At 40.3% G+C, this 26,735-nt stretch overlaps 1 protein-coding gene across 2 annotated transcripts in view; it reads left to right on the top strand.

Annotated features, from left to right (window-relative positions):
• The window catches only part of LOC142256043 (sialic acid-binding Ig-like lectin 14), a 31,880-nt gene extending 11,770 nt beyond the window's left edge, over nt 1-20,110 (top strand). For both annotated transcript variants that reach the window (XM_075327545.1, XM_075327546.1), the window contains exons 3-9: nt 1,567-1,926; nt 4,264-4,563; nt 9,060-9,089; nt 10,097-10,351; nt 14,624-14,729; nt 15,954-16,044; nt 19,523-20,110. In XM_075327545.1, the coding sequence (XP_075183660.1) occupies nt 1,567-1,926; nt 4,264-4,563; nt 9,060-9,089; nt 10,097-10,351; nt 14,624-14,729; nt 15,954-16,044; nt 19,523-19,708 (1,328 nt within the window). In that variant the 3' untranslated portion in view covers nt 19,709-20,110. The remainder of the gene's footprint in view (nt 1-1,566; nt 1,927-4,263; nt 4,564-9,059; nt 9,090-10,096; nt 10,352-14,623; nt 14,730-15,953; nt 16,045-19,522) is intronic.
• The last annotated feature ends 6,625 nt before the right edge of the window (nt 20,111-26,735 follow it).

Here is a 26,735-nt window from a genome sequence, read left to right as displayed (position 1 = left end):
CTGTGCGGCCAAGCCAATCACAGTAACACCACAACAAAGATGGCTGTGGCGTTACTGTGAGGGCAAGCGACGTCAGATGTGTTCCTTGGCTGGAAAAAGGCGCCAGGAAGTCCAGAAATGAAAATCATAGTATCGGAGCGAATACCATATTAGCCATTGGATAGCGAATACCTCGAATACCCCATTATTAGCCGGATACCGAATAGTGGCGAATACATTCGCTCATCCCTATTAATTACACATTCAAATTTCACTAAACACTTAGGGGTACTTTGCACGTTGCGACATCGCTACTGCGATATCGGCGAGGTCAAATTGAGAGTGATGCACATCCGGCGCCGGTAACGATGTCACAACGTGTAAAGCCTAGATGCACCGATAAACGATCGCAAAAGCGTCGTAAATCGGTGATCTGTGTAATGTCGGTCATTTCCATAATGTTGGTATGATGTTGTTCGCGTTTCTGCGGCAGCACACCTCACTGTGTGTGAAGCCGCAGGAGCAAGGAACATCTCCTTACCTGCCTCCACCGACTATGCGGAAGGAAGGAGGTGGGCGGGATGTTTACGTCCCGCTCATCTCCGCCCCTCCGCTTCTATTGGCCGCCTGCTGTGTGACGTCGCTATGACGCCGCACGACCCACCCCCTTAGGAAGGCGGGTCGCCAGCCAGAGCGACGTCACAGGGCAGGTATGTGCGTGTGAAGCTGCTGTAGCAATAATGTTCGCTACGACAGCTATCACAAGATATCGCATGTGCGACGGGGGCGGGGACTATCGCGCTCGGCATCGCTAGCATCGGCTAGCAATGTCGTAGTGTGCAAAGTGCCCCTAAGTTTTCTGCTACTTTTTAGAAAGATGATAAGAAAAACTGCATCCGGGTTTTGGAGAAACTATGGACAGGCGAATGGTTGCATCATAAGGTTGTGTAAAATATTTACTATGTTACAAGATAATATAGAGTGTTTGATGAGGGAAATGTACTTTTAACAGTTTCCGATGACTAAAATTTATCCCAAGAGTTCAGAAGTTGAGATATGAGATGCTCGTTGTATGGTCACCACAATGGACAATGGGTTTAGTTGTATTTGACCTACAGAACTAATATGAAAGGGAGAATACATGATAGTTCACAAAAGAATAAAATAGCCACTAGAATATACAAATCTACGGGACACTGGTAATTTATGGTGGACCTTCTGCCAGCCAAGATGAGACATCACTCTCGTCTACTTGTGAAGTTGACTTGTGCCTATCCCATGGTCACATAAATTATATCTGACCACAAGGATTCTTGCTGGTTTCCTCAACTCTTTGAGATAGTATGTCTCATAACCATTACCAACATGAAACATAGCAAACTTTTGACCAGTTGCAATGAAATGGCATGACTCAGCTACTGGTTCCTTATTTGAGATATGGTGGAGAAGAACCTTTTGACTCTCCTCAATACTTCTGTGGGCCAAAATGACAAAAGTCCTAATTTTAACTTCATATTTCTTAATAATAACAACATACAGTACATATTTTATTTAACACCATGTTTGTTTTTTTTTATTTCTATACAGATATAAACTGCCAAAAACCTGGCTATGAAATACACACAGATGAAATCGTCCATGTACAGAGAGGTCTGTGCACCTATGTTCCCTGCAAATTTACTGTTCCTACAACTATAATACTCCGTAGAAACACCAATGGATTTTGGTTAACATCACGTGCAAAAACTGTGGCTGTGGCTTACCGAATAAATTCTTTATATTACACAAATGGACGTTTCTACCTGATTGGGGATGTGACCAGAGGAGACTGTTCATTTTACATAGAAGAACCTCGGAGTATAGACGAGGGTGTGTATGCTTTTAGAATTGAGGATCCCCAGGCACAGTTCACGTATACCGACACACTGCCCTATGTGGATGTAACAGGTGAGTGTAACAATAAAAAAGTCATGATCATAGCTGCCCATGTCACCAGTTCTTTACTTTTCACAATTTGTAAAAATATAGCAAAAATAATACATTTTTATTTCCAATTTGGTAATAAAAACTCTAATTGGTATAAAATTGTACCAAATTTACAGATTTTTTTAAAAAAAATTATTTACAGCAAAACCAATTGTACATAATCCAGGTCATTGCCAAACAAACCACAAGCACTGGGGTATGGCTGAGATTGGTGTATGTCCAAGTACAAGGTCCGATCTAGGGAAGTTAGAGAGTGCAGGGATCAGCCTCCGGTGATTGTTAGGAGGTAACTCCTCAACCTCCTCCCTAGCGCCAGGGTCTTCCATTGTATTTTTTTACCCTGGTGTTCCCTCTATGTTGCGCCTCTTGCCGGGAGTCCTCTCGTACCTGGCGTGACACCTGCAGATACATCTTGACATCTACCATAGTTATTAGCATATCAATTCAAGTGCTCATTTTTTAGTATTTCAGCGTGAATGATGAATTAGGGATATTCAGGCAGAGAAGAGGTGGCAATTACATTTGGAAAAAAAGAGTCTATCTTTAATAAAGTATATTGTAATGTTTATTATACACCTTTGGACTATTTCAACCAACTTTGAACATTTTTACATGTTCAATGAACAAGTGACAATGTTAAAGAGTTTAAAAGCAATATTTTATTGATATATATTAAAATACATAGATGTACAGCAAGGGGGAAAAAAAAGTGCTACGTGATAGATATAATCAAAAGGGCCACAGACAGAAAGAAATATTGATGAAGTCCCATATATATCAAATTAAACAGGGACTAGAGTAACAGCCAACTACATATCAATTGTTTACATCGGTTAAAAGCCTTAAGAAAATTCCACAATTAATGTGCTGCTAAGATAATAATTCAAAGGGGCACCCAGAATAAATAAATAATCAATAAATAAATAAATAGTATAAGAATAATAAGACAGATATTCAAATGATCATTTTATGGGTTACAGCCCACCTCAAAAATGCAGCATGCCAATATAATTGTACATAAAGAGGCAATAACACATAGTGCTGATAGTATATTTACCAATATAGTAGGTGGTAGTAAGACCGTCTGTGACCCCTCACTCCGACACGTGTTTCGTTCTGTTGCTTTTTCAAGGAGCGTGGCTGTTACTCTAGTCCCTGTTTAATTTGATATATATGGGACTTCATCAATACTTCTTTCTGTCTGTGGCCCTTATGATTATATCTATCACGTAGCACTTTTTTTTTTTTTTTTTTTTCCCCTTGCTGTACATCTATGTATTTTAATATATATCAATAAAATATTGCTTTTAAACTCTTTAACATTGTCACTTCTTCATTGAACATGTAAAAATGTTCAAAGTTGGTTGAAATATGGTACTGAAGTGCGGTTAAATTATTTTGGACAATTGGTTGAGTAACCTTTGGACTATTGCAGCGTTTGAGGAAGTGACAAGTTAACCCTCCGTCACATACAATATCGGTTCTAACGAGTTCACATACAATGTGACTGTCAGGCGCAGGCTTGAAAAATACCTATAATATCTAATGTTTGCAATTTCAGTGCTCTAAAAGTGATCAGTGACCTTCATAGGGATGTAATAAAAGAGACTACACATAATCAGGTGCAAAAAAAAACCATTTACTTAACATAAAACTAATAACTCTGAAATACAAACATTTCAAAACTCCCACCAAATAGTCCCCAGTTCGACTCTGTCAAAAAACTCTACAAAGAAAATTTATGGAAACAAACTTAATTTTAAGGTACCTTAAGTACTATTAAACACTTATTCAATCAGAATTAGATCCTGAAGTTTCCCCAGAAAAATTACACTTGCAGAGCATGTGATGAATAATAAAATGCCAACCTTATTGAGTGTGACGTGTTCACATACAATGAGCCTGAGTGATTAGCGCAGTTATATCTGTCCTCCTGAAGCTCTGCAATCCAACTGTGGTATGAGATTTCACAGAGCTGCTAGAGACAGGAGACTACCTGGAGGGAGGGGATTTCCTCACAATCTGGTGAGGAAGGAGAAATGAAAGTAAAAGAGATGTGCCTGTCAGGTCTATTGTATGTGACGGAGGGTTAAACCCATGCCCTCCTCCTTTTTGTAACAGCCTTTTTTGATCTGGAGTGCAAAGCCAAAAAACATTATTTGTATACCTGAAAACGTAACACTATCTAAACAACAGATGTCCTGCAGTAGATCTTAATTTTTAATATACAAGAAACCAAAAACAAGGGTTGAAATTTAACAATTGAACCTGTTCTCACATTAATTTTTATTTTTGTAGAGCTCACAGATAAACCTACAATCTCTTCTACAAGGCTGGTGGATGGGGAGGAGGTGACGATGACTTGTACAAGTCCTGGTAAATGCCGGAGTATAGTACCAACATATATTTCATGGGAAGGAGCCATGACTGGTACAAGACTGATGATCTATAATATATCCTATGAAGATGGCAGCAGAACCTTCCACTCCAATATCACATTCACACCCAGGAAGTCACACAACAATTCCCCATTTTTATGTAGAGTGGGATTCAAAGAGGGCTTGTTCACGATGGACAAACAAATGCTGAATGTCGAATGTAAGTCAAACGTGTCATAGTATTGCATCTTCTTTATCAAACTCGCAAGAGTGTGATGACCTGGGACCTAAGGCTCATGATTTTATTAATTTTATGGCCTTCAGCTCGATCTCAAGTCATGGCGACTTGATGAACGCTGTATATGAAGATCAATCTTGTTTAAGCCTAGATAGGTCCAGCAGAGTCTTCTCTTCCATTTTCTAGATTGCATCAAGCCATCAGGTTGTTCGTCTAACTCTTTACCCTGTTCCTTCTACTCATCAAACCATGATGTCCTTCTCCAGTGATGGCTCTCTTCATAAGAATTTGGCGGCAGGTTCATCGGTGCCATGGGAAGCGCCGACTGCGAACTCCTATGACCTAACTGATGTCTCCGCTTCTCACAGCTGAGACCCCACTGCCCTCAATGTGTCCCAGGAGCTGCAGTGATCATTCACGTTTTCTATTACTGCAGTTTCTGAATCTAGTAGAGCCGGGATCGTTGTGGTACGTCATGTGGATTACGTCAGACTGCGGGGGTGTTTTGGAGGTTAAAAATTGTTAAAGGAGGGTGTATTTTTATTTTATTATTTAAAATATAGGATTTTGGGTGTTTATTTTTTTTTTTTTACTTACATGGTTGGTAATGGGGGGGGGGGGTCTGATAGATTCTCCAATATTACCAACCCAAGGCTTGATGATAGCTGTGGTTTTTGACAAATCACAGCTGAATTCAGCCCCATATATTAGGGCAAACAGTATGAGACAGGAAAAGCACCATAAATCGCACATCTAATGGATGCGCCAATTGCAAGTTGGCAATGGGCTGAAATTTTTAGGCTGGGGAGGGCCCAATAACCATTAACCTTCCCAGCCTGAGAATACCAGACTCCAGCTGTCTGTTTTAACTGCTGTGGTTATCAAATATAGGCAGGAGCCCACATCATGTTTTTAAATTATTTATTTAAATAATTAAAAAAAAAAAGTTGTGGTGGAGCTTCTATTTTTGATAACCAGCCAAGATAAAGCACATAGCTGGGGGCTGCAGCCTGCTGGATATCACAAATAGGCGAGGGACGGCACATAATTTTTTTTTCTCTTCACCTGCCAATTACATAAATGCCAGATGGCTACAACATTATTGTGAGCGCCAAACATGTGGGGAGGTGACTCAAAACTCACAAGGCAGATACCAAAATACTCGTGTGACGAATGTGTGACGTGTAACGAATGTCAAAAAAACTTTAATATCCGTGGGACTAACGAATAATTCCGAATATATTCACTCATCACTAGTAGTATAATTCTTTGTCTGCTGAAATGGCTCTCTTTAGTCTTTTACTGATGTTGTCTGTGTCCTGCTTGTTACCTTTTGCTTTTGCCATTCATCTTTCTTTGATGATCTTTAGGGTCTTTTCTGTTAAGCATGACTGTGGGGGTCTCTTCTGCCTCTAGTTTATTGTCTTTACTAAGTTCTTCAGTAATAATAGTCTTTATATGTGGCCATAATTCCTCATGCTTTACTTCATGTGTCCAATATCGGGCTTGTCAATACTAATAACAAACGTATGGTAAATTTGGGTTTCTGAAGATTGTTTTAAATACAAAGACTCATTCTTCTGTTTTCTTATGATCTAATTTTTTAAAAAAAAACTTTTACTTTTATCCATCTGGTATAGCTTTTGCACAAAACACACATGAAATTAAGTACAAGTGAGATAAAAAAAAATCTTTATTGTGGCTAAATATGTACACAATATTATATATATAAATATATAGAAATGTATTGAACATTTTTTCTGCAATTTTTTATGAAATTAAGTCTTGCTCCTTTTCCTTTTCTCTTGATCCTGCGGATCTTCTCTGTGGAGCATCCAGAAGTCGTCCCCATCATATTCACATTCCTTCTACCTTGGTCTCGTTGTTTTATTTCTTTGATATCCTAATTAAATCTTTCTCCCTGCTCTTTGGCATCAGCGCCAATGTTTTCAGGAATGTCGTCCAAATGGGAATTTTAAAAAATGTAACTTCATTTTCATCAGACAACCCAAGTCTTCGAAATGTTTCAGGATATTCTTCACAATGGACTTACATTTTAGATCTTTGTTTTTACCTAGAAATTTCTTCACAACCAAAAGAATGCCAGGGACTTTTCTCAAAGGATTTCATTTTTGTTCCTTCATGAGCTAGTCTTCTGGTTTCCTCTAGGATCACATGTTGGAAACCTATCACAATCACTCCCCACCTTTTTAAGATGGTGGAAGCTGTCCTCCCATGCCAACTATAGTTTTTGCTACACCAGTCCATGTGCAGTTGTGATCCAGTTGTTGGTGATTGGTTTGTTTTGATAACCCTCTAGTCCTCTGGTTATTTCCTCCCTGTTCTTTATTTCCTCCTAATCACGTATTGTCTTTTACTTCTTTGCATGCTTGCTGTGTGATAGAGGTTTGGTTCCAACATTTGCCTATTTTTGAGGGTTCTGTCACTTCTGTCCCAGCCCTGCCCTGGGGTGAGGGAGAGGGTCATAAGATCAGGGCTCGCAAAGGCAGGGTAAGGTTGGCGGCCCAGACATCTTCACCATAGGAGGTATCTCTAGGATAAGGGACAGCTAGGGTCCCCAAGTTTCAGAAGTCTAGGAGCCCTTCTTCCCTGTTATCCCAGACAACTTGGTGAGAACCCAAAATAGAAAGTATTTAAAAGTTTCCAATGGCCTCTAAAAATTGTGTGTAACTCCCCGAGGTCTCCTAGGACTATAATAAATCCCTTTCAAGCTGTTTAACCCAAATGATGCATTAGTAATGTGCAAGTGACCTCATCCAAAGTCTGTGCAACCAAATATTAAGTTAAGGGTGCCAACAATTTTGTCTGACCCATTTGTGGAGTTTTGTGTGATATTATATCCAGCGTGCTTTTTCTCTCTGTTTTTTTGTGTGTTATTCTAACACACACAAAGGTAATAAGCAAGTATAACTAAACATGTGAATTGCAATAATTTTCTTGGTGAAATGCTTCACTTTCTCTAACAATTTCAAGGATGCGAACACTTTCGGCCATTATTGTAGCTTTTATAGCAGTAGAAGAGAAAGAGGAATATGTAGAAAAGTGACTCAATCTGATTGCTTCACGGTCACTGGTAATGTTATCTTGTTATGACTTAAAATAGGGAAGTGCTAAGTAAACCAACAAAAAAATAGACTAAAAAATTATACACTGCTTGAAGTATGGGCAAGGCATGTAAAGGAGACCAAAGTCCCCTCTCGTAAAGCTGTTGTGATGCTTTGACTCCAAGGCTCGATCAAATGACCTCTGGTTTTGTAGTCAGTTTCCCTCTCTGTTGGACCACAGCCTATTTTGTATCTGTCTAATTGCTGATAGTTCTCTTTTCTTTCCTTTCCTTTGTTTTGCTTTCCTTTTAATTTCGATTTAAGGTGTTTTCACATCTTCGTTTTGGTTGGCTTATCACATCTTGGATGGGCCTATTGATGCTCATAATACACATGCCTTCATTGCTGTCTATATTCCAAGATACATGGATGTTTGGAGTCCCAGCTCTTCAGTTAAGGATGTCTTGCTAAATTATATCTGTTTCTTTTTCCTCCAATTTGTTTGTGTATTTCTCTTTTCAGCATTCTTTCCATTCTGTTATGGTTAGGATTTGGGAGTTCCATTTATTCCATTAGTCTTTTCAGTTATTTCCGTTTTCCGCTATCTTCACAGTATGATTGTGTGAACACGTTCTTAGCCCTGTGTTTCACCCTTTGCTTGTGTGTACTTCTTTTATGGTTATTGTTGTCTTGTGTTGCACATTGCTTATTGTTGAGACTGTAGTTAAGGACAATCATTGCTAGTGCTTTTTGTTTCAATCTTTAGTACACTCAAGGTCAGCCAACGTTGAGTGGAGGTGCCATTGCGTAATCTTAGAATGCCAACCTCCAGGGTCAGAGAGGGACAAATAATGATCACATTTAGGGCTTCTAGTTCGAAAGGGACCTGTGGATTGCAGGTTTCACATCTCTCCAGGTTTATTCATACTCGTGAGAGTGGTAGGGCTCAGTCGTAAAAGTGACTCACGTAGCATGGCATGATGTCAAGCCAACAAACATTAAAGAAGAGAACAGTGCGAGAGCAGAGCGGGCAATTAGGAGACCAAAGGGGGACTGGTGGGGAGCAGTAGTTGGATCGATGAGGGGCAAAGATAGTATGATTGTTTTGTTGTTGTTTTTAACCCTTTCACCGCCCATCCATTTAATGTGCTTTGGGGTTTGGACACTTCAAAGGATAAGAAAAATAATTTTTTGTGGCAATCTGGTCTTATTCATTTAATGCTAAAAAATTAGATGGGAGCAGGCTTCAGAAAGCAGTATTGATATGGTGTGTATTTACATAAAATTAAGCTAACAAAACAGGTGTGCGCAAAATCCGTACCACGCACACTTTACATTAATCTCTGGTAACATCCAGTAGGAGTTTAATAATGTTTACAAATATCTTTAATACTTTTTGTTTATTTTTTCCAGATTCTCCATCCATGATTATTACCACAGAAGGTAAATGAATGCTGATATATCTTATAAAGTCTACAGTTACCGTATTTTTTGTTTTATAAGACGCACCCCAAGTTTAGAAGAGGAAAATAGGAAAAAATCCTTTTTAATGTTAAAATGAGGGTCCATTTTATTAGTGCATCTTAATCCTAATTATCACCAGGATGGAGCATCTCAAGAAGGTCACAGGAGTCAGGGCGCTTCTTCGGACTTGGTGGAGGGGATGTTGTGGCTCAGAAGGGTTGGCAATACTACAGGCTTGGGTGTGTCGCGGTGGTGAGTGCCACTGATCTGCCGGCAGGCTACAGAGGTAACAGTACAGTGGAGTGACTCAGGAGGGTCATAGGATGGAGGTCACAGGACGGGGTGTCTTGGTGGTGGGTGCCACTACTGTGAGCGCCATTAAATCGCCTGCAGTTGATGAAATGTACTTCAAGAAAATGGCCGCAGAAGTGGCGCTTGTGCAGATAGGACTCTGTTGACATTTTCTTAAAGTCTATTGCATCAATCTGCTCATGCGCCACTTCCGTGGCCATTTTCTTGAAGTGCTTTGCGTCAACCGTGGGCAATTCAATAGAGCCTGCAGTCAGCTCAATGCACCCGCCACCGAGACACCCCGTCCTGTGACCTTCATGAGTCTCTCTACTGCAGTGACACCCCCGCAGTCAGCCCGCAGATCAATGGCACCCGCCGCAACACCCTCAAGCCTGTCCTTTGACCCTGCCTCCTATGACCCCACTCCACCACCGCCACCTCAAGAAGCCATATCAATTTTGTAAAATGCACCCCCATTTAAAAAGTGAGTCTTACAATCCAGAAAATATGGTATCTGTCTAGTTCATCCTACTAATAAAACATGAAATAGGGATGTTCTTCTGTATAATTACCATTATAGAAATTGGAAACTGAGTGACAATAGTACAGTAGATGATGAAAAACAGAATAGGGATAAGTAAGGCTAGATAGATTGATTGACTTTATTAAAGTAATCATCTATATATCTCTCGTAGGTGTTGATGCCAATGATACGGCCAGTGTGATTGTAGAGGACGGAGATTCTGTAACTCTGAACTGCATTGTAGACAGTAACCCGAATGCTTCCGTCATTTGGTATAAAGAAGACATGGTGGTTCATCGAAACATGAACAAGCAGGTTGTCACCCTTCAACTCATCAACATTACCGAAAGTGATGCCGGAAGATATCAGTGTTCTGCAATGAATGAACATGGAGTCGCAAAAAAGAGCATTCAAATCATATATCTTAGTAAGTAGAAAACATCCTTTTTGTGTTATGAGCAATCTCTTCTTGTTTTATAGACACAGGAATAGAAAGTTGAGTATTTCATTGACTTTTCATTATGTACAGTGCAATAAACCTCAGTGGTGCTTGAAAGTTTGTGAAAACTTCAGAATTTGCCATATTTCTGCATATATTTGACCTAAAACTATTTCAGATTTTCATAACAGTACTAAATTAAATAAAGAGACAAATGAGTCAAGAATATTAGACTTGATAATTTTTTAAATTAGAAATGTTGATCCTATATCTCATTTCTTTGAGTGCAAAAGTATGTGAACCTTTGCTCTCAGTGTCTGATGTGTTAGTTATTCCTGCTCATTGGCTTGGAGGAATTTTAGCCCTTTCTTCCCTATAAAATAGCTTCACCTCTATTACATTGATGGGTTTTCTCACATTAACCGTTCTTTTCAAGTTTTTACACAATAGCTGACATCAACCCCATTAACTATTACCCCAATTGCCACGACACTAGGGCAATTGTAAAGTGCAGAGTCAAGTGCCAGAATTTGGCACATCTAATGTGGGTGACTGCGGGCTGGTATGTTTAGGCTAGGAGAGGCCCAATAACCATGGGCCTTCCCAGCCTGATAATATCAGCTTGCAGCTGTTTGCTTTGCCTTGGTTGGTTATCAAATATAGGAGGGACCTCATGTTGTTTTCTTAACTGTTTATTTATTTAATATGTTCAGCAAGGCTAAAAAGAATGTATAGTTCCACATGAAAGGCACTAGAGGGTGTAAGTGCTTTAATCTATGCTCTCCCACCTAAATCACCTCCCCCTGAACTGCTTCCTAAGGACAGTGTGCCGAGCATCACACCCCCAGGTCTTATAAGACCCGATGACGTGATGCAGCCAAATAATCACAGTCACATGGCATTACTATGATTGGCAGACAATTCCCACATGTTTATTGGCCGTTTAACAGCCACAAAACGTGTGGCGGGCACTCAAGCATGGAGTTCGAGCATCAGTAATACTCAAGCATCTTGAGAACCCCCTTGTTCGATCAAATATCAATCAGTGGCAGCTATGATCTTTTTGAAGGGCAGTGGCTTTCTCCTTTTAGTTATGTAATGTATAACATTATTGTTCAGTGGCCTTCAGATGGTCGACTCAATAACATTAGCTAATATGAGAGAGGCCTTTAGTTCCTTAGAAGTTGCCTTGGGTTCCTTTGTGGCCTCAAGGACTATTAAATACTTAGCTCTTGGAGTAATCTTTGTTATTTGACGACTCATAGAGAAGATTTTACTGCGCTTGAATTTCCTCCATTTGTACACAATCTGCATGACTGTAATTGACTATTTTTAGAGATGATTTGTAACCTTTTCCAGCCTGAGGAGCATCATCAAATCTTCTGAGGTTCTCAGAAATTCTCTTTGGTCATACCATGAGTCACCTCCACAAATGTATGTTGTGAAGGTCAGACTCTGACAAATCCCTATTCTTTAAATAAAACAGGTTGCCCACTCACATCTAATTGTCATCCCATTGATTGAAATCACCAGATTCTAAATTCCTTTTTAAATTAACTGCGACTCCTGAAGGTTGACATATTTTTCTTATTCAAAGACATGTGATATATTGGATCATCTTACTACGGTATTTTTTGTTTTATAAGATGCTCCAGATTATAAGATGCACTCCAAGTTTATTTGAAATTATTTGAAGCCCGCACCACCAACAGAGCATCTCACCTGCCACATCACCCTTCTGTACACAGCCCCCACGGCAGCCAGCACAGCACCTTGCAGCCAGCACAGCCCCCACCGCAGCCAGCACAGCACCTCACAGTGAGCACAGCTCCCACCACAGCCATCACAACACCCACCGCAGCCAGCAGAGCGCCCACTGCAGCCAGCACAGCACCTCGCAGCCAGCACAGCCTCCACCACAGCCAGCACAGCACCTTGCAGCCAGCACAGCCCCCACCACAGCCAGCACAGCACCTTGCAGCCAGCACAGCCCCCACCACAGCCAGCACAGCACCTCGCAGCCAGCACAGCACCCACCACAGCCAGCACAGCACCTCGCAGCCAGCATAGCACCTCGCAGCCAGCACAGCCCCCACCACAGCTAGCACACAACCTCGCAGCCAGCACAGCCCCCACCACAGCCAGCGCAGCACCTCGCAGCCAGCACAGCCCCCTCCACAGCCAGCACAGCACCTGACAGCCAGCAAAGCCCCTTCCACAGCCAGCACAGCACCTCGCAGCCAGCACAGCCAGCACAGCACCTCGCAGCCAGCACAGCCCCCACCACAGCCAGCACAGCACCTCGCAGCCAGCACAGCCCCCACCACAGCCAGTACAGCACCTCACAGCTAGCACAGCCCCCATCACAGCCAGCACATCCCCCACCACAGCCAGCACAGCAGCTTGCAGCCAGCACAGCCCCCACCACAGCCAGCACAGCACCTTGCAGCTAGCACAGCCACCACCACAGCCAGCACAGCACCACGCAGCCAGCATAGCCCCCACCACAGCCAGCACAGCACCCACCACAGCCAACACAGCCCCCACCACAGCTAGCACAGCCCCCACCACAGCCAGCACAGCACCACGCAGCCAGCATAGCCCCCACCACAGCCAGCACAGCACCCACCACAGCCAGCACAGCCCCCACCACAGCCAGCATACCCCCCACCACAGCCAGTACAGCGCCTCGTAGCCAGCACAGCGCCCATTCTCCATTTCCCAGTAAGTTACATTCACATTATAAGACTCACCCCTCATTTTCCTGCCAAATTTTTGGGAGGAAAAGTGCATCTTATAATCCGAAAAATACGGTAATTTAGAAATAAACAGATCCAAAATACCCGTAATGCATTACTTTGATTATGTCCGCCTTATCTACTTTTGTGACTTTTGTGAAAATTTAATGTATCTTTAGGTTAAAATTATCCAGAAGTGTGGAAAATTCTTAAATACAGATCTTAGCTGAAATTGTGTCAATTTTTTTTTTTAGGAATTTGTTCAACCTGGCAAATTCAAACACTATTAATGCAAATTGCCTAAATGGCCATTGTTATTTTACACATTGTAGAAGATTTCATAAGCTAGGGAAGGATCACAAACTTAGACCGGCTCTTAGATCACATTACATCCTCATATCACTAGAATCAGGAGGATCTTTCATAGCCTGTATAAAAGCTGAGGCGGAGAATGCAGCAGACATTTCAGAGTAAATCTGGGTATTTTAAAAAATATACTTATTTTTTCATTTCTGGAATTGTTTTGAAAAGTTTAAAAAGTAAATATATAATCTATTTTATAAATCCTCATATCACTAGAATCAGGAGGTTATTTCATAGTGTCATGATTCATGCATGGCTCTGCCGTTCCTGAGCCGGTGCATGTATTCTGCCTCCAGAGTTTTGGTCTCTTGGGAGGGGCCTGTTCATTCTGGCCTCATTCCGGGGGTCACGCTGCCATATCTTGGTGCTGCTGCTTCTGGGACGCCAACTGTAATATGTTCGGCTCTGCTGTGTGTTCCGTTCCCTTGAGAGGTTCTCTGTTTTTGTTCTCCTACCCGGTACTGTGTGTCCTGACCTTCCTCCTTCTCACCTGACCTACCCTCCTTCCCGTCTGCCTGACCTTTCCTGACCTCCGTTCTCCCAACCTGATGTGACTTCCCTCTCTCCAGCCAGCCATGAGTTCCGTTCGTCCAGTCTGTCTTGACATCCGTTCCTCCTACCCAACCTGACTTTCGTACCTCCCTGTCCTCCTGTCTTCTGTCCTATTCCGTGTCCTCCACTCCCTCCCCTGTGCTTATTTACACTCCCAGTATTTGACCTTGGCTCTGTTCCCTGACTCTGGCTTTGTTCCTCCTCGGTACAGACAAGACATCCCGGCATAGACCCTGACTGATCGACTATCCCTGCTCTTGTATTAGCGACCTCTAGTGGGCTCCTGTCTAACCACACTCAGGAGTTCTTTTCCTACCTGAGTCTATGCGCCCTCTAGTGGTAGCTTGAAACATAGACTGTATAAAAGCTGAGGCAGAGAATGCAGCAGAAATTTCATAATGAATTTGGGTATTTAAAAAATGAAATATTTTTTTCTCACAAATTCTGGAATCGTTTTAAAAAGTTTAAAAAGTAAGCGTATAATGTATCTTATAAAATATTACGCAAGCTATAATAAATGTAACACAATTGTCTGTAACAGACAGCTGATCAAATGAAAAGTAAGTGAGAAAAATAGTATTTTTTTCTTTTTTTTTTTTTTTTTTAGGTACAATGCCAGAATCTAGCCCTGTGATTGCGGCTGCAGTTGGCGGAGCGATGTTTCTTCTTCTGATAATATTAATAGGAGTTTTATTATTCATGTACTTCAGAAAGTAAGTCTGGCTCCAATGTTTCCATCCAAACCTTAAATGAACCAAATAGCGTTGCAGATACTATGCTGGTTGACAGTGTTAAAAAATGTAATGTCCCCCCCCAAAAAAAATTAAAAATAATAATAAATAAATAAATAGTGAGGACCCCCAGGAAAAAGCTCTTTATATGTCTGCTTCATAGTATGGTATAGTGTAAAGATTAATGGTAAGGATTAATGCAAAAATATATGATTTCTTGTTAGTTGCTTTTAATTGTTGTGGCTGACTTTTCAGGCATTGTTGTGGATTCACTGGTCTTGAATGCTACTAATTTCCTGTTTTACAAGTGTATTACACAAGTCCTGAAATGTGTCATTCTTGTGAAATATTGTCATGTTCCAGCCACTAGTTTCAGTTCATTATCGATCTAGACCACACCTTAAGCAATAAAACAGTGACAGATATATATATATATATATATATATATATATATATATATATACATATATATATGTTACTGGCAATGTGTAAAAAGAGGCATTCTTTGGCATGCCTGGGCGATGTATAGAATGCCGGAAATGGGTTGTCAAGGTATGAAATGCATCAGATGTTCATACATTTCCTAGTCATTCTATAGAATACGCAAATGACAAACAGGCGGAGTGTAGAATACTACAGGGGTGGTCCGTCCAAAAGTAGGTGGACAGGCAGGCAGCAGCAGATCTGTGAAACTGGCTCAGTTGCCCTTAGCATTAGCAACCAATCAAATTCCTCCTTTCACCAGTAAAGGTATCCTGTTGTTCATTTAGGATTTCTTCTTTCATTAGTTTTTTGACTGTCTGTTACTAAAGACTTTTCCAACCTGGGCATTATATCAGACTTTGCCTGGGTATTTCTTGTCATTCTTTATAATACCTAGACATTTTATATAATGCCTAGGAAAAGTATAGAACAACGCAGATATTTCATACCTTGCCTGAAAACGACAGGGATTGTATACATTGTCTATGTATTCTATAGAATGCCGGGTTTTTATACATTTCCTGTAACATATATATATATATATATATATATATATATATATATATATATATATATATATATATATATATATATATATATGTATAATAATATATATTTAATAATGTTAAATAAATATATATTTTATACATATATATATATATATATATATATATATATATATATATATTAATTAATTGCTCATATACCGCATTTCCTTTTCAGAAAGGGACAACACATTTCTGATGGGAATCTGAAAGACGCAAGTGGGAATTACATAAATGAAATATACAGCTATCCAGAATTTACTACACCGGTACGTAACTGGCAAAAACAAGTGAGAGAATGGATGTGCTATATAATTCTTACTCAGAACACTATGTGCAACTAATACACACTGCTTCATACATGCAGAAATAAACCTGGCCCAATGGCAATCAAATATTTATTATGATACTGCTAACTACTGACAAATAAAAACCTATAATAAATACTGCCCTCTTTGTATCATAATATACAGTCATATGAAAAAGTTTGGGCACCCCTACTAATGTTAACCTTTTTTCTTTATAACAATTTGGGTTTTTGCTATTTCAGTTTCATATATCTAATAACTGATGGACTGAGAAATATTTCTGGATTGAAATGAGGTTTATTGTACTAACAGAAAATGTGCAATCCACATTTAAACAAAATTTGACCGGTGCAAAAGTATGGGCACCTCAACATAAAAGTGACATTAAAATTTTGTTCATCCTCCTTTTGCAAAAATCACAGCCTCTAGTCGCTTCCTGTAGCTTTTAATGAGTTCCTGGATCCTGGATGAAGGGATATTTGACCATTCCGGTTTACAAAACAATTCCAGTTCAGGTAAGTTTGATGGTCTCGAGCATGGACAGCCGCTTCACATCATCCCACAGATGTTCAATGATATTCAGGTCTGGGGACTGGGATGGCCATTCCAGAACATTGTAATTGTTCCTCTGCATGGATGCTTGAGTAGATTTGGAGCGGTGTTTTGGATCATTGTCTTGCTGAAATATCCATCCTCTGCGTAACTTCAACTTCATCACTGATTCTTGCACATTATTGTCAAGAATCTGCTGATACTGAGTTGAATCCATGCGACCCTCAACTTTAACAAGATTCCCGGTGCTGGCATTGGCCACACAGCCCCAAAGCATGATGGAACCTTCACCAAATTTTACTGTGGGTAGCAAGTGCTTTTCTTGAAATACCGTGTTTTTTTGCCTCCATGCATAACGCCTTTTTGTATGACCAAACAACTCAATCTTTGTTTCATCAGTCCACAGGACCTTCTTCCAAAATGTAACTTGCTTGTCCAATGTGCTTTTGCATACCTCAGGCGACTCTGTTTGTGGCGTGCTTGCAGAAACGGCTTCTTTCGCATCACTCTCCCATACAGCTTTTCCTTGTGCAACATGTGCTGTATTGTTGACCGATGCACATTGACACCATCTGCAGCAAGATGATGCTGCAGGTCTTTGGAGGTGGTCTGTGGATTGTTCTTGACTGTTCTCACCATTCTTCTTCTCTGCCTTTCTGATATTTTTCTTGGCTTGCCACTTCTGGGCTTAACAAGAACTGTGCCTGTGTTCTTCCATTTCCTTACTATGTTCCTCACAGTGGAAACTGACAGTTTAAACCTGAGACAACTTTTTGTATCCTTCCCCTGAACAACTATGTTGAATAATCTTTGTTTTCAGGTCATTTGAGAGTTGTTTTGAGGAGCCCATGATGCCACTCTTCATAGGAGAATCAAATAGGAAAACAACTTGCAAGTGGCCACCTTAAATACCTTTTCTCATGATTTGATACACCTGCCTATGAAGTGCAAAGCTCAATGAGGTTACAAAACCAATTTAGTGCTTTAGTAAGTCAGTAAAAAGTAGTTAGGAGTGTTCAAATCAAGAAATTGATAAGGGTGCCCATATTTATGCACCTGTCAAATTTTGTTTAAATGCAGATTGCACATTTTCTGTTAGTACAATAAACCTCATTTCAATCCAGAAATATTACTCAGTCCATCAGTTATTAGATATATGAAACTGAAATAGCTGCTGCAAAAACCCAAATTGTTATAAAGAAAAAAGGTTAACATTAATAGGGGTGCCCAAACTTATTCATATGACTGTAACTACTATAATACTGCCCCTATGTACAAGAATATAACTACTATAATACTGCCCCTATGTACAAGAATATAACTACTATAATACTGCCCCTATGTACAAGAATATAACTACTATAATACTGTTTCCTATGTACAAGAATATAACTACTATAATACTGCCCTCTATGTACAAGAATATAACTACTATAATACTGCCCCTATGTACAAGAATATAACTACTATAATACTGCCCCTATGTACAAGAATATAACTACTATAATACTGTTTCCTATGTACAAGAATATAACTACTATAATACTGCCCTCTATGTACAAGAATATAACTACTATAATACTGCCCCCTAGGTACAAGAATATAACTACTATAATACTGCCCTTTATGTACCATAATAAAACTACTATAATACTGCCCCTATGTACAAGAATATAACTACTATAATACTGCCCCCTATATACAAGAATATAACTGCTATAATACTGCCCCCTATGTACAAGAATATAACTACTATAATACTGCCCCTATGTACAAGAATATAACTACTATAATACTGCCTCTATGTACAAGAATATAACTACTATAATACTGCCCCTATGTACAAGAATATAACTACTATAATACTGCCCCCTATATACAAGAATATAACTGCTATAATACTGCTCCTATGTACAAGAATATAACTACTATAATACTGCCCCTATATACAAGAATATAACTACTATAATACTGCCCCCTATATACAAGAATATAACTACTATAATACTGCCCCCTATATACAAGAATATAACTGCTATAATACTGCTCCCTATATGCAAGAATATAACTGCTATAATACTGCTCCTATGTACAAGAATATAACTACTATAATACTGTCCCTATGTACAAGAATATAACTACTATAATACTGCCTCTATGTACAAGAATATAACTACTATAATACTGCCTCTATGTACAAGACTATAACTACTATAATACTGCCCCTATGTACAAGAATATAACTACTATAATACTGCTCCCTATGTACAAGAATATAACTACTATAATACTGCTCATATGTACAAGAATATAACTACTATAATACTGCCCCTATGTACAAGAATATAACTACTATAATACTGCCCCCTATGTACAAGAATATAACTACTATAATACTGCCTCTATGTACAAGAATATAACTACTATAATACTGCCTCTATGTACAAGACTATAACTACTATAATACTGCCCCTATGCACAAGAATATAACTACTATAATACTGTCCCCTATGTACAAGAATATAACTACTATAATACTGCCCCTATGTACAAGAATATAACTACTATAATACTGCCCCTATGTACAAGAATATAACTACTATAATACTGCTCTCTATGTACAAGAATATAACTACTATAATACTGCCCCTATGTACAAGAATATAACTACTATAATACTGCCCCTATGTACAAGAATATAACTGCTATAATACTGCCCCTATGTACAAGAATATAACTACTATAATACTGCCCCTATGTATAAGAATATAACAACGTAACATATATTTGCATGTTGAAATAGTGGAATGAACTTAATCATTTAAATTATTTTCCCACCCTTTAAATATCATAAAAATGGTAATAATTGGGTTTTTAATTGATTTAGGATGTTTCTCCACCAGAGAAGACTTTACAAAAAGAAGTGAATGCCGTAGATGATGCTATATATGTGAATTCGGATGATGTGCAGTATTCAAGACTTGCGTTCTCTAAAAACAAACATAAAGTTATCCAAGAGCAAGAAGACATTGAGATAGAATACTCAGAAATAAAGAAAGTTCCACATAAATAAAATATACAGCCTTGTTCATAAATTGTGGACCCAAAAGTAAAAATATATACCGCCTTGCCATACAAAAAAACTACTCAGATTGGCGCATGATTTACAACTTTAATATAGTCTTTTGGCATTATGATGAAAAACATGAAACTTTTGCATCTGAACTTGATACTTTTAAATTGGTACCAAAAGATCATATAGTCAAGAAAAATCTAAAATATTGAAAAATATAGATAACTGGAAATAAATAATCTGACTGTTGGATATTGCTGTAATTAATCATGGCACGATCTGTCTATATACAGTATTTATTTGGATCAATATTTATATATATTTTCTATAACAATGTATTTTATGTTTTTCAAGTATGTCAATTATTTTTTCAAAGTTTAAAAAAAAGACAATTTTTTTTAATTACTACAATAAATCATTTTCCAAATATTTATTCCATCTGTAAATAGATTGTGGTGTATGAGAAGTGTTGCCTGTGTGTATGAAACGTCTTAGGCTGAGTTCATGTATCCGGAAATCCCATAGACTGGCAGCATGTGTTGTTATCTGAAAGCTCCCTGTTTCTGCGTTTCTGCAGCAGTGCACTCTAGGACTCTAGAAAACTGTCAGTTTTGTCTCTCAGTTGCCAGCCACTAACTTCCTTTATAAACCTCACCCTAGGGGTATTTGGGTGGGGTTTATAGTTTGTTCCTGACTGAGCTGTGTAGAGGTAGTCTTCTGTTGCTCTAGACTCCTTTGGTTGTTGCAGCTCAGACATCAGTTGTCTTTACTGTTTACTAGAGCTCAGTTTCCCAATGGATCCATTTTAATTGATGACATCAGGACATATGAACTTTGCCTTGCAATGTAGAATCATGTACATGTATATTGTCTCTACTATTGTCACAGATGTGTCAAGGCTGTCTGACAATCCTGTGGTAGTGAGTTTTAGACTTGGCAGCACGTTTTGTTATATGAGAGCTCCCTTTTTAAGCAGCAGCGGACTCTAGGACCTTGGGAAAATCAGTTATGTCTCAGTTTCCAGCCACTAACTTCTTTTATAAACCTTATCCTAGGGGTATTTGGGTGCGGTTTATAGTTTGCTCCTGACTGAGCTTTGGAGAAGTCATCTTCTGTTGCTCCAGACTCCTGTGGTTGTTGCAGCTCAGATAAGTGTTGTCTTTACTGTCTACTAGAGCTCAGTTTCTCAATGGATCCATTTTAATGGATGACATCAGGACATATGAACTTTGCCTTACAATGTAGAGTCATGTACATGTATATTGTATGCTATTATTGTCACAGATGTGTTAAGGCAGTCTGACAATCCTTTGGCAGTGAGTTTTAGAAAATCCCAGAGATTGGCAGCACGTGTTGTTATCTGACAGCTCCTTGTTTCAGCAGCAGCCGAATCTAGGACCCTGGGAAACTGTCAGTTTTGTCTCTCAGTTGCCAACCTCTGACTTCCTTTGTAAACCTCACCCTGGGGGTATTTGGGTGCGGTTTATAGTTTGTTCCTGACTGAGCTGTGGAGAAGTCATCCTCTGTTGCTCTAGACTCCTGTGGTTGTTGCAGCTCAGATAAGTGTTGTCTTTACTGTTTACTAGAGCTCAGTTTCCCAATGGATCCATTTTAATGGATGACATAAGGACATATGAACTTTGCCTTACAATGTAGAATCATGTACATGTATATTGTCTCTACTATTGTCACAGATGTGTCAGGGCTGTTTGACAAACCTGTGGCAGTGAGTTTTAGAAAATCCCAGAGATTAGCAGCATGTGTTGTTATCTGAGAGCTCCCTGTTTCTGCAGCTGCAGACTCAAGGACCCTGGGAAACTGTCAGTTTTGTCTCTCAGTTGCCATCCAGTAACTTACTTTATAAACCTCACTCTAGGGGTATTTGGGTGCGGTTTATAGTTTGTTCCTGACTGAGTTATGGAGATGTCGTCTTCTGTTGCTCTAGACTCCTGTGGTTGTTTCAGCTCAGATAAGTATTGTCTTTGCTGTCTACTAGAGCTCTGGTTATTGCAGTTGTACTTCCCCTGTTTTGTTCCCTTTTGTCTTCTTTTAGTGATAGTGGTGTTGATGAAAAGCTCATACCCTCCATCCTTACTTAAGGCCCATTTGCCAGGGTAAAATAGGGCCCCAGGTATTCCAGTTTGGCAACAGGTGCAAAACCTGTATAGGGTCTTTGATGTCACTGAGGGTAAGCTTCAGGTTGTGTTCAGGGGTCACCACTTCCCTCTTTCCCTAGTGATAGGCCATTCTTTTCCTCTTCCTTTTGTATTGTCCTATGTGGCCAATATAGCCTCTCGCCCCTGCCGTGACAACTATGGAGGCACTCGAGGTGACTGGTATAGGGGCCATGAACACACAGGGGTCCAAATCAGTTTGCGCCATAATTTACGTATTTTTTTAAAAAGCAAGCACTACTGCATGTTGGACAATCAGTAGTTTGCACCTTCTCCAAAAGTCACCTGTAGCTGATTTTACTGTAAGGGTTCGTTACCCCAATAAGTGTTAGTCATGACCTGGACACAATTTTTTACAGTACAAGCAAAGTAGATTGGATTAATAGAAATCTCACGTCCACTGTGCTTCTTTTTTTACGCTGCGTATACTCACTTGCGATGCGCTGTATCAAGTCGCAGCATATCAATTTTTCTTGTGGGAACGCTCAGTTTTCTGTGCAGAGTTTTCCATAAACTTACATTGAATGCGGAAAATCAGGAGGTAAAATTCACACATGAGCTTTTGGTGCATACCGGTAGGTTTTTGTCTCATTTCAGAAATTGTGGGCAAGTTTCTTGACAATCAGTGGGGCTGGGTCTTTACCTCTCCACATTAAGAGGAGCACAAGTGTTTATTTCAGTATAGTAAGTGTGGGTAGGTCTTTGACACTTTACAGGAAGTGGAGTGCGGGTCTTTATCTTGCTCAAAAAAGTGGCTGTTTTTTCAAAGTAAGTGGGGATGTGTATTTATCTCTCTAGAGTTGTAATGGCTTAATCCAAAGACCTCTGGTTGTGTGCTTCTTTTCCTTCTCTGTTGGACTACAGCCTGTTTTGTCTATGTCCTGTTGCTGATAGTTATCTTGTCTTTCCTTTCCTTTGTTTTATTTTCCTATTTATTTCCATTCACTTGTTTTTAATTCCTCATTTTTTTTAACTATTACATCTTGAAAAGAGGTATTTATACTCACCATGCATATGTTGGCTTCACTGCTGGCTATATTCCAAGATAAATGGATGTTTGGAGACCCAGCTTTTCTGGTAAAGATTATCTTGCTGATCTATCTTCATTGCTAAAAATGCTAAGTAAACACTCAAAAAAAATAGAGCCGAGGATTATGCAGAGGTGGAAGTGTTGGGCATGAAAAGGAGATTAGTGTCCCCCCTCGTAAAGCGACTGTCATGCCTCGACTTTGAAGCTCAAACTAGTGACCTCTGGTTTTGTGGTCAGTTTCCCTCTCTGTTGGACCACAGCCTGTATTACCTTGTTGTGAGGGAAGGCTACAGAAAGAATATACTGGCATAAAATTAAGGTTTTAAAAAAATATTAAGTACATTTCTAGCTTTACATTATTATTATTATTATTATTATTATTATTATTATTATTAATAATAATAATAATAAGAAAGTGCCATTTATTCGATGGTGCTTTACATGTGTAAAAGGGTATACATAATAAAGGCAAGTACAATAATCAAACAATACAAGGCACAGACTGGTGCAGGAGCAGAGAGAACCCTGCCCACGAGGGCTCACAGTCTACAGGGGATTGGTGAGGGTACAGGAGGATAGAGGACCCTGCCCATGAGGGCTCACAGTCTACAGGGGATGTGTGAGGGTACAGGAGGAGAGAAGCCCCTCCCACGAGGGCTCACAGTCTACAGGGGATTAGTGAGGGTAGAGGAGGAGAGAGGACTCTGCCCACGAGGGCTCACAGTCTACAGGGGATGTGTGAGGGTACAGGAGGAGAGAAGCCCCTCCCACGAGGGATCACAGTCTACAGGGGATTAGTGAGGGTAGAGGAGGAGAGAGGACCCCTCCCATGAGGGCTCACAGTCTACAGGGGATTAGTGAGGGTAGAGGAGGAGAGAGGACCCTGCCCACGAGGGCTCACAGTCTACAGGGGGTTGGTGAGGGTAGAGGAGGAGAGAGGACCCTGCCCACGAGGGCTCACAATCTACAGTGGATTGGTGAGGGTACAGGAGGAGAGAAGACCCTGCCCACAAGGGCTCACAGTCACACAGTAGATTGGTGAGGGTACAGTAGGTGAAGGTGGAGATGGTCATATTGCACTATGGAGGACCGAGGGTAACTGCAGGTTATAGGCTCGTCAAAAGAGGTGGGTATTCAGGTTCCTTTTGAAGCTTTTCAAGGGGGGCAAGAGTCTGATATGTTGAGGCAGAGCATTCCAGAGTATGGGGGATGCATGGGAGAAATCTTGGATACGATTGTGGGAAGAGGAGATGTGAGGGGAGTAGAGAATGAGATCTTGTGAAGATCGGAGATTACTTGCAGGTAAGTACCGGGAGACTAGGTCACAGATGTAGGGAGGAGACAGGTTGCGGATGGCTTTGTATTATGGTTAGAGTTTTGAACTAAAGCCATTGGAAATGGGAAGCCAGTGAAGGGATTGGCAGAGAGGGGAAGTCGGGGAATAGTGGGGGGACAGGTGGATTAGTCGGGCAGCAGAGTTTAGAATGGATTGAAGGGGTGTGAGACTGTTTGAAGGTAGGCCATAGAGCAGGAGGTTACAGTAGTTTAGGCGGGAGATAATAAGGGCATGCACTAGTGTTTTTGCAGCTTCTTGGTAAAGGAATGTACAAATTTGGGAAATATTTTTGAGTTGGAGGTGGGATGAGGTGAAGAGGGGTTTGGATGTGTGGCTTGAAGGAGAGAGCAGAGTTGAGGGTCACCCCCAGGCAGCGAGCACGTGGGACTGGGGAGAGTGAGCAGCCATCAACTTTGGTGGATAGGTCTGTACCTTTAAGGCAATCTAGCACCAAAGATGTTCTTATGATAGAGGCAGAACATGTAAAGTAGGTTTGTCCTATCCCTAATTGCTATGAGGTCATGAGAACCTCAGATGGAGAAGTGCATTATTAACAAATTGGGGCAGAAGTGTAAAGAGTGTGAAGAGGGAAGAAGACATCAGACCCTTCTGTCCTTGGCACCATTATGGGGGGCAGCTTGTTGTTGGCTATAAGACCTCCTTATCTTCTATATATCACTGTCCACCACTAAAGATTTCTGAGAACATCACACACTTTTGGAGTCACATTTCTTCTTCAGCCATAACACCTTTATACTTTTTAGTGTGATTATAGCAATTTGCTTATTTCGCACGTTGTGTTTTCAGCTCTGCCGCAATGAACCAGTGGCTTCCTGTGACATTTCCTCTATATACTACAATGATTCCTCAGTTTAGATAAATGTAGATAACAAGGACATCAAAAGACGGACACGTAAATGCCAAATGGTCACGTGGGGAGAGTTGTACTTCCTACCCATACACATGGTGAGGACTGGGAATCGACTGTGCAATGGTCAGTCCTTATAGACTCATCCGTCTTGTCTATGCTGGACCACACTGATATATTGGTGTTAGGGTGGAGCAGGGTGGCTGGAGCAAGGTCTGGGTGGTGACAAGGTTTTACACTAGCAGATGGGCATGTGTTACGAAGGGTGATACAAGAACTTGGACCATTTTGTCTTTCCGGTCTGCATTGTCCTTGCCAGAGATCAGCACAGAAGGTAAGTGACTATAACTGTCATGGAACTGATTGAGTGGCACAATCTTGATTTTATGCTCAGGGAACTTGTACCGTTGGTGTCACCCTTATAGAATAAAACTTCTAACTGACCAGAAATCTTGAAAAGATAGAGGAAGAGAAACAGAAAGTCTGTGAAAAGTTTCATCATTTCTCTTCATTGAACTTATTATTACTTTTTACGGAGAACTGCTGATGATTATGTCTTCATTGGAAATAAGTCATAAAATTAACTTTCTAGTGGCCAAGCTAATAACCTATTGGAGCAATTAAATTCTCATCTGGGTTCCCGGGACAGGACTAGAACTCATGAGCTTGTGAGCTCTTTATCCATACGGAAAAGCTCTACCATTGAGCTACTACCTATAGAGTCCCATCAAGAAAGGTTACCTTGCTGCGATTGATGGGCATATGAGAATTGGCCAATTGTTAGGTAACAAGAGCTTGATCAAATGTAGTGGGCACCAAACAAAAAAAATGGAAAAATTCCACCCACCTGCCCCCAAAAGTGATCTGTTTATGGCTGGCTGCATGCAGTTGGAGGCCCCAACTGCCCATATAGTGACTTCAATTGGGGTTCAAGTCAAATTCAGATCCCAAAGCAAACTTTATCTTAAGTCGGGCTAAACCCACAGAGCCGAAATTCCATGGGTCCGCTCATCTCTACTCTGGAGCATATCCTGTGCCATCAGCAGTAGGTGTTGGCTCTAATTACAGCAGATGAACTGTATTGTAGTGCTTTATACCAACAGGTTTTTTTTGGGCTGCATTTTTGTGGTGACCACAAAGATGCAGTATGTTAATTCTTTTTGGATTTAATACCTTATTTCAGAGGACCGACAGATCAATTTCCCGCTAACAAGGGGTCAACAGGGGAATGATCCCTGGCATCTGGCCAAATGCCGGTCCCCATATAAAGTCTATGGGCACCAGAATCCGGCACAAATGGGAATTAGCAAGCGCTTCATACTTACCGATTCACCAGTGCAGCTGTTACACTGCTGCCGTAGCCTTTCATTTTTCTTCCCTGGCCACTCATTAGACTCATACATATTCACTGCTTCCCCCACCAAGCCTGAGAATACCAGCCTCCAGCTGTCGGGCTTTATTTGTGCTGGTATCACAATATAGGGGATCATATGCTAATTTATTTATTTATTTATATATTTATTTATTTTACTGTACGATAAAGACTCGCCCACCGGTGTCTGTGATTGGATGCAGTCAGACAAGCCCCCACCCTGAGTGACAGTGTGTCTGAGGCTTCC

Source organism: Anomaloglossus baeobatrachus, chromosome 11 (assembly GCF_048569485.1).
Source record: "Anomaloglossus baeobatrachus isolate aAnoBae1 chromosome 11, aAnoBae1.hap1, whole genome shotgun sequence".
Taxonomy (NCBI): Eukaryota; Metazoa; Chordata; class Amphibia; order Anura; family Aromobatidae; genus Anomaloglossus; species Anomaloglossus baeobatrachus.
This window is presented reverse-complemented; position numbering and strand designations above follow the sequence as displayed.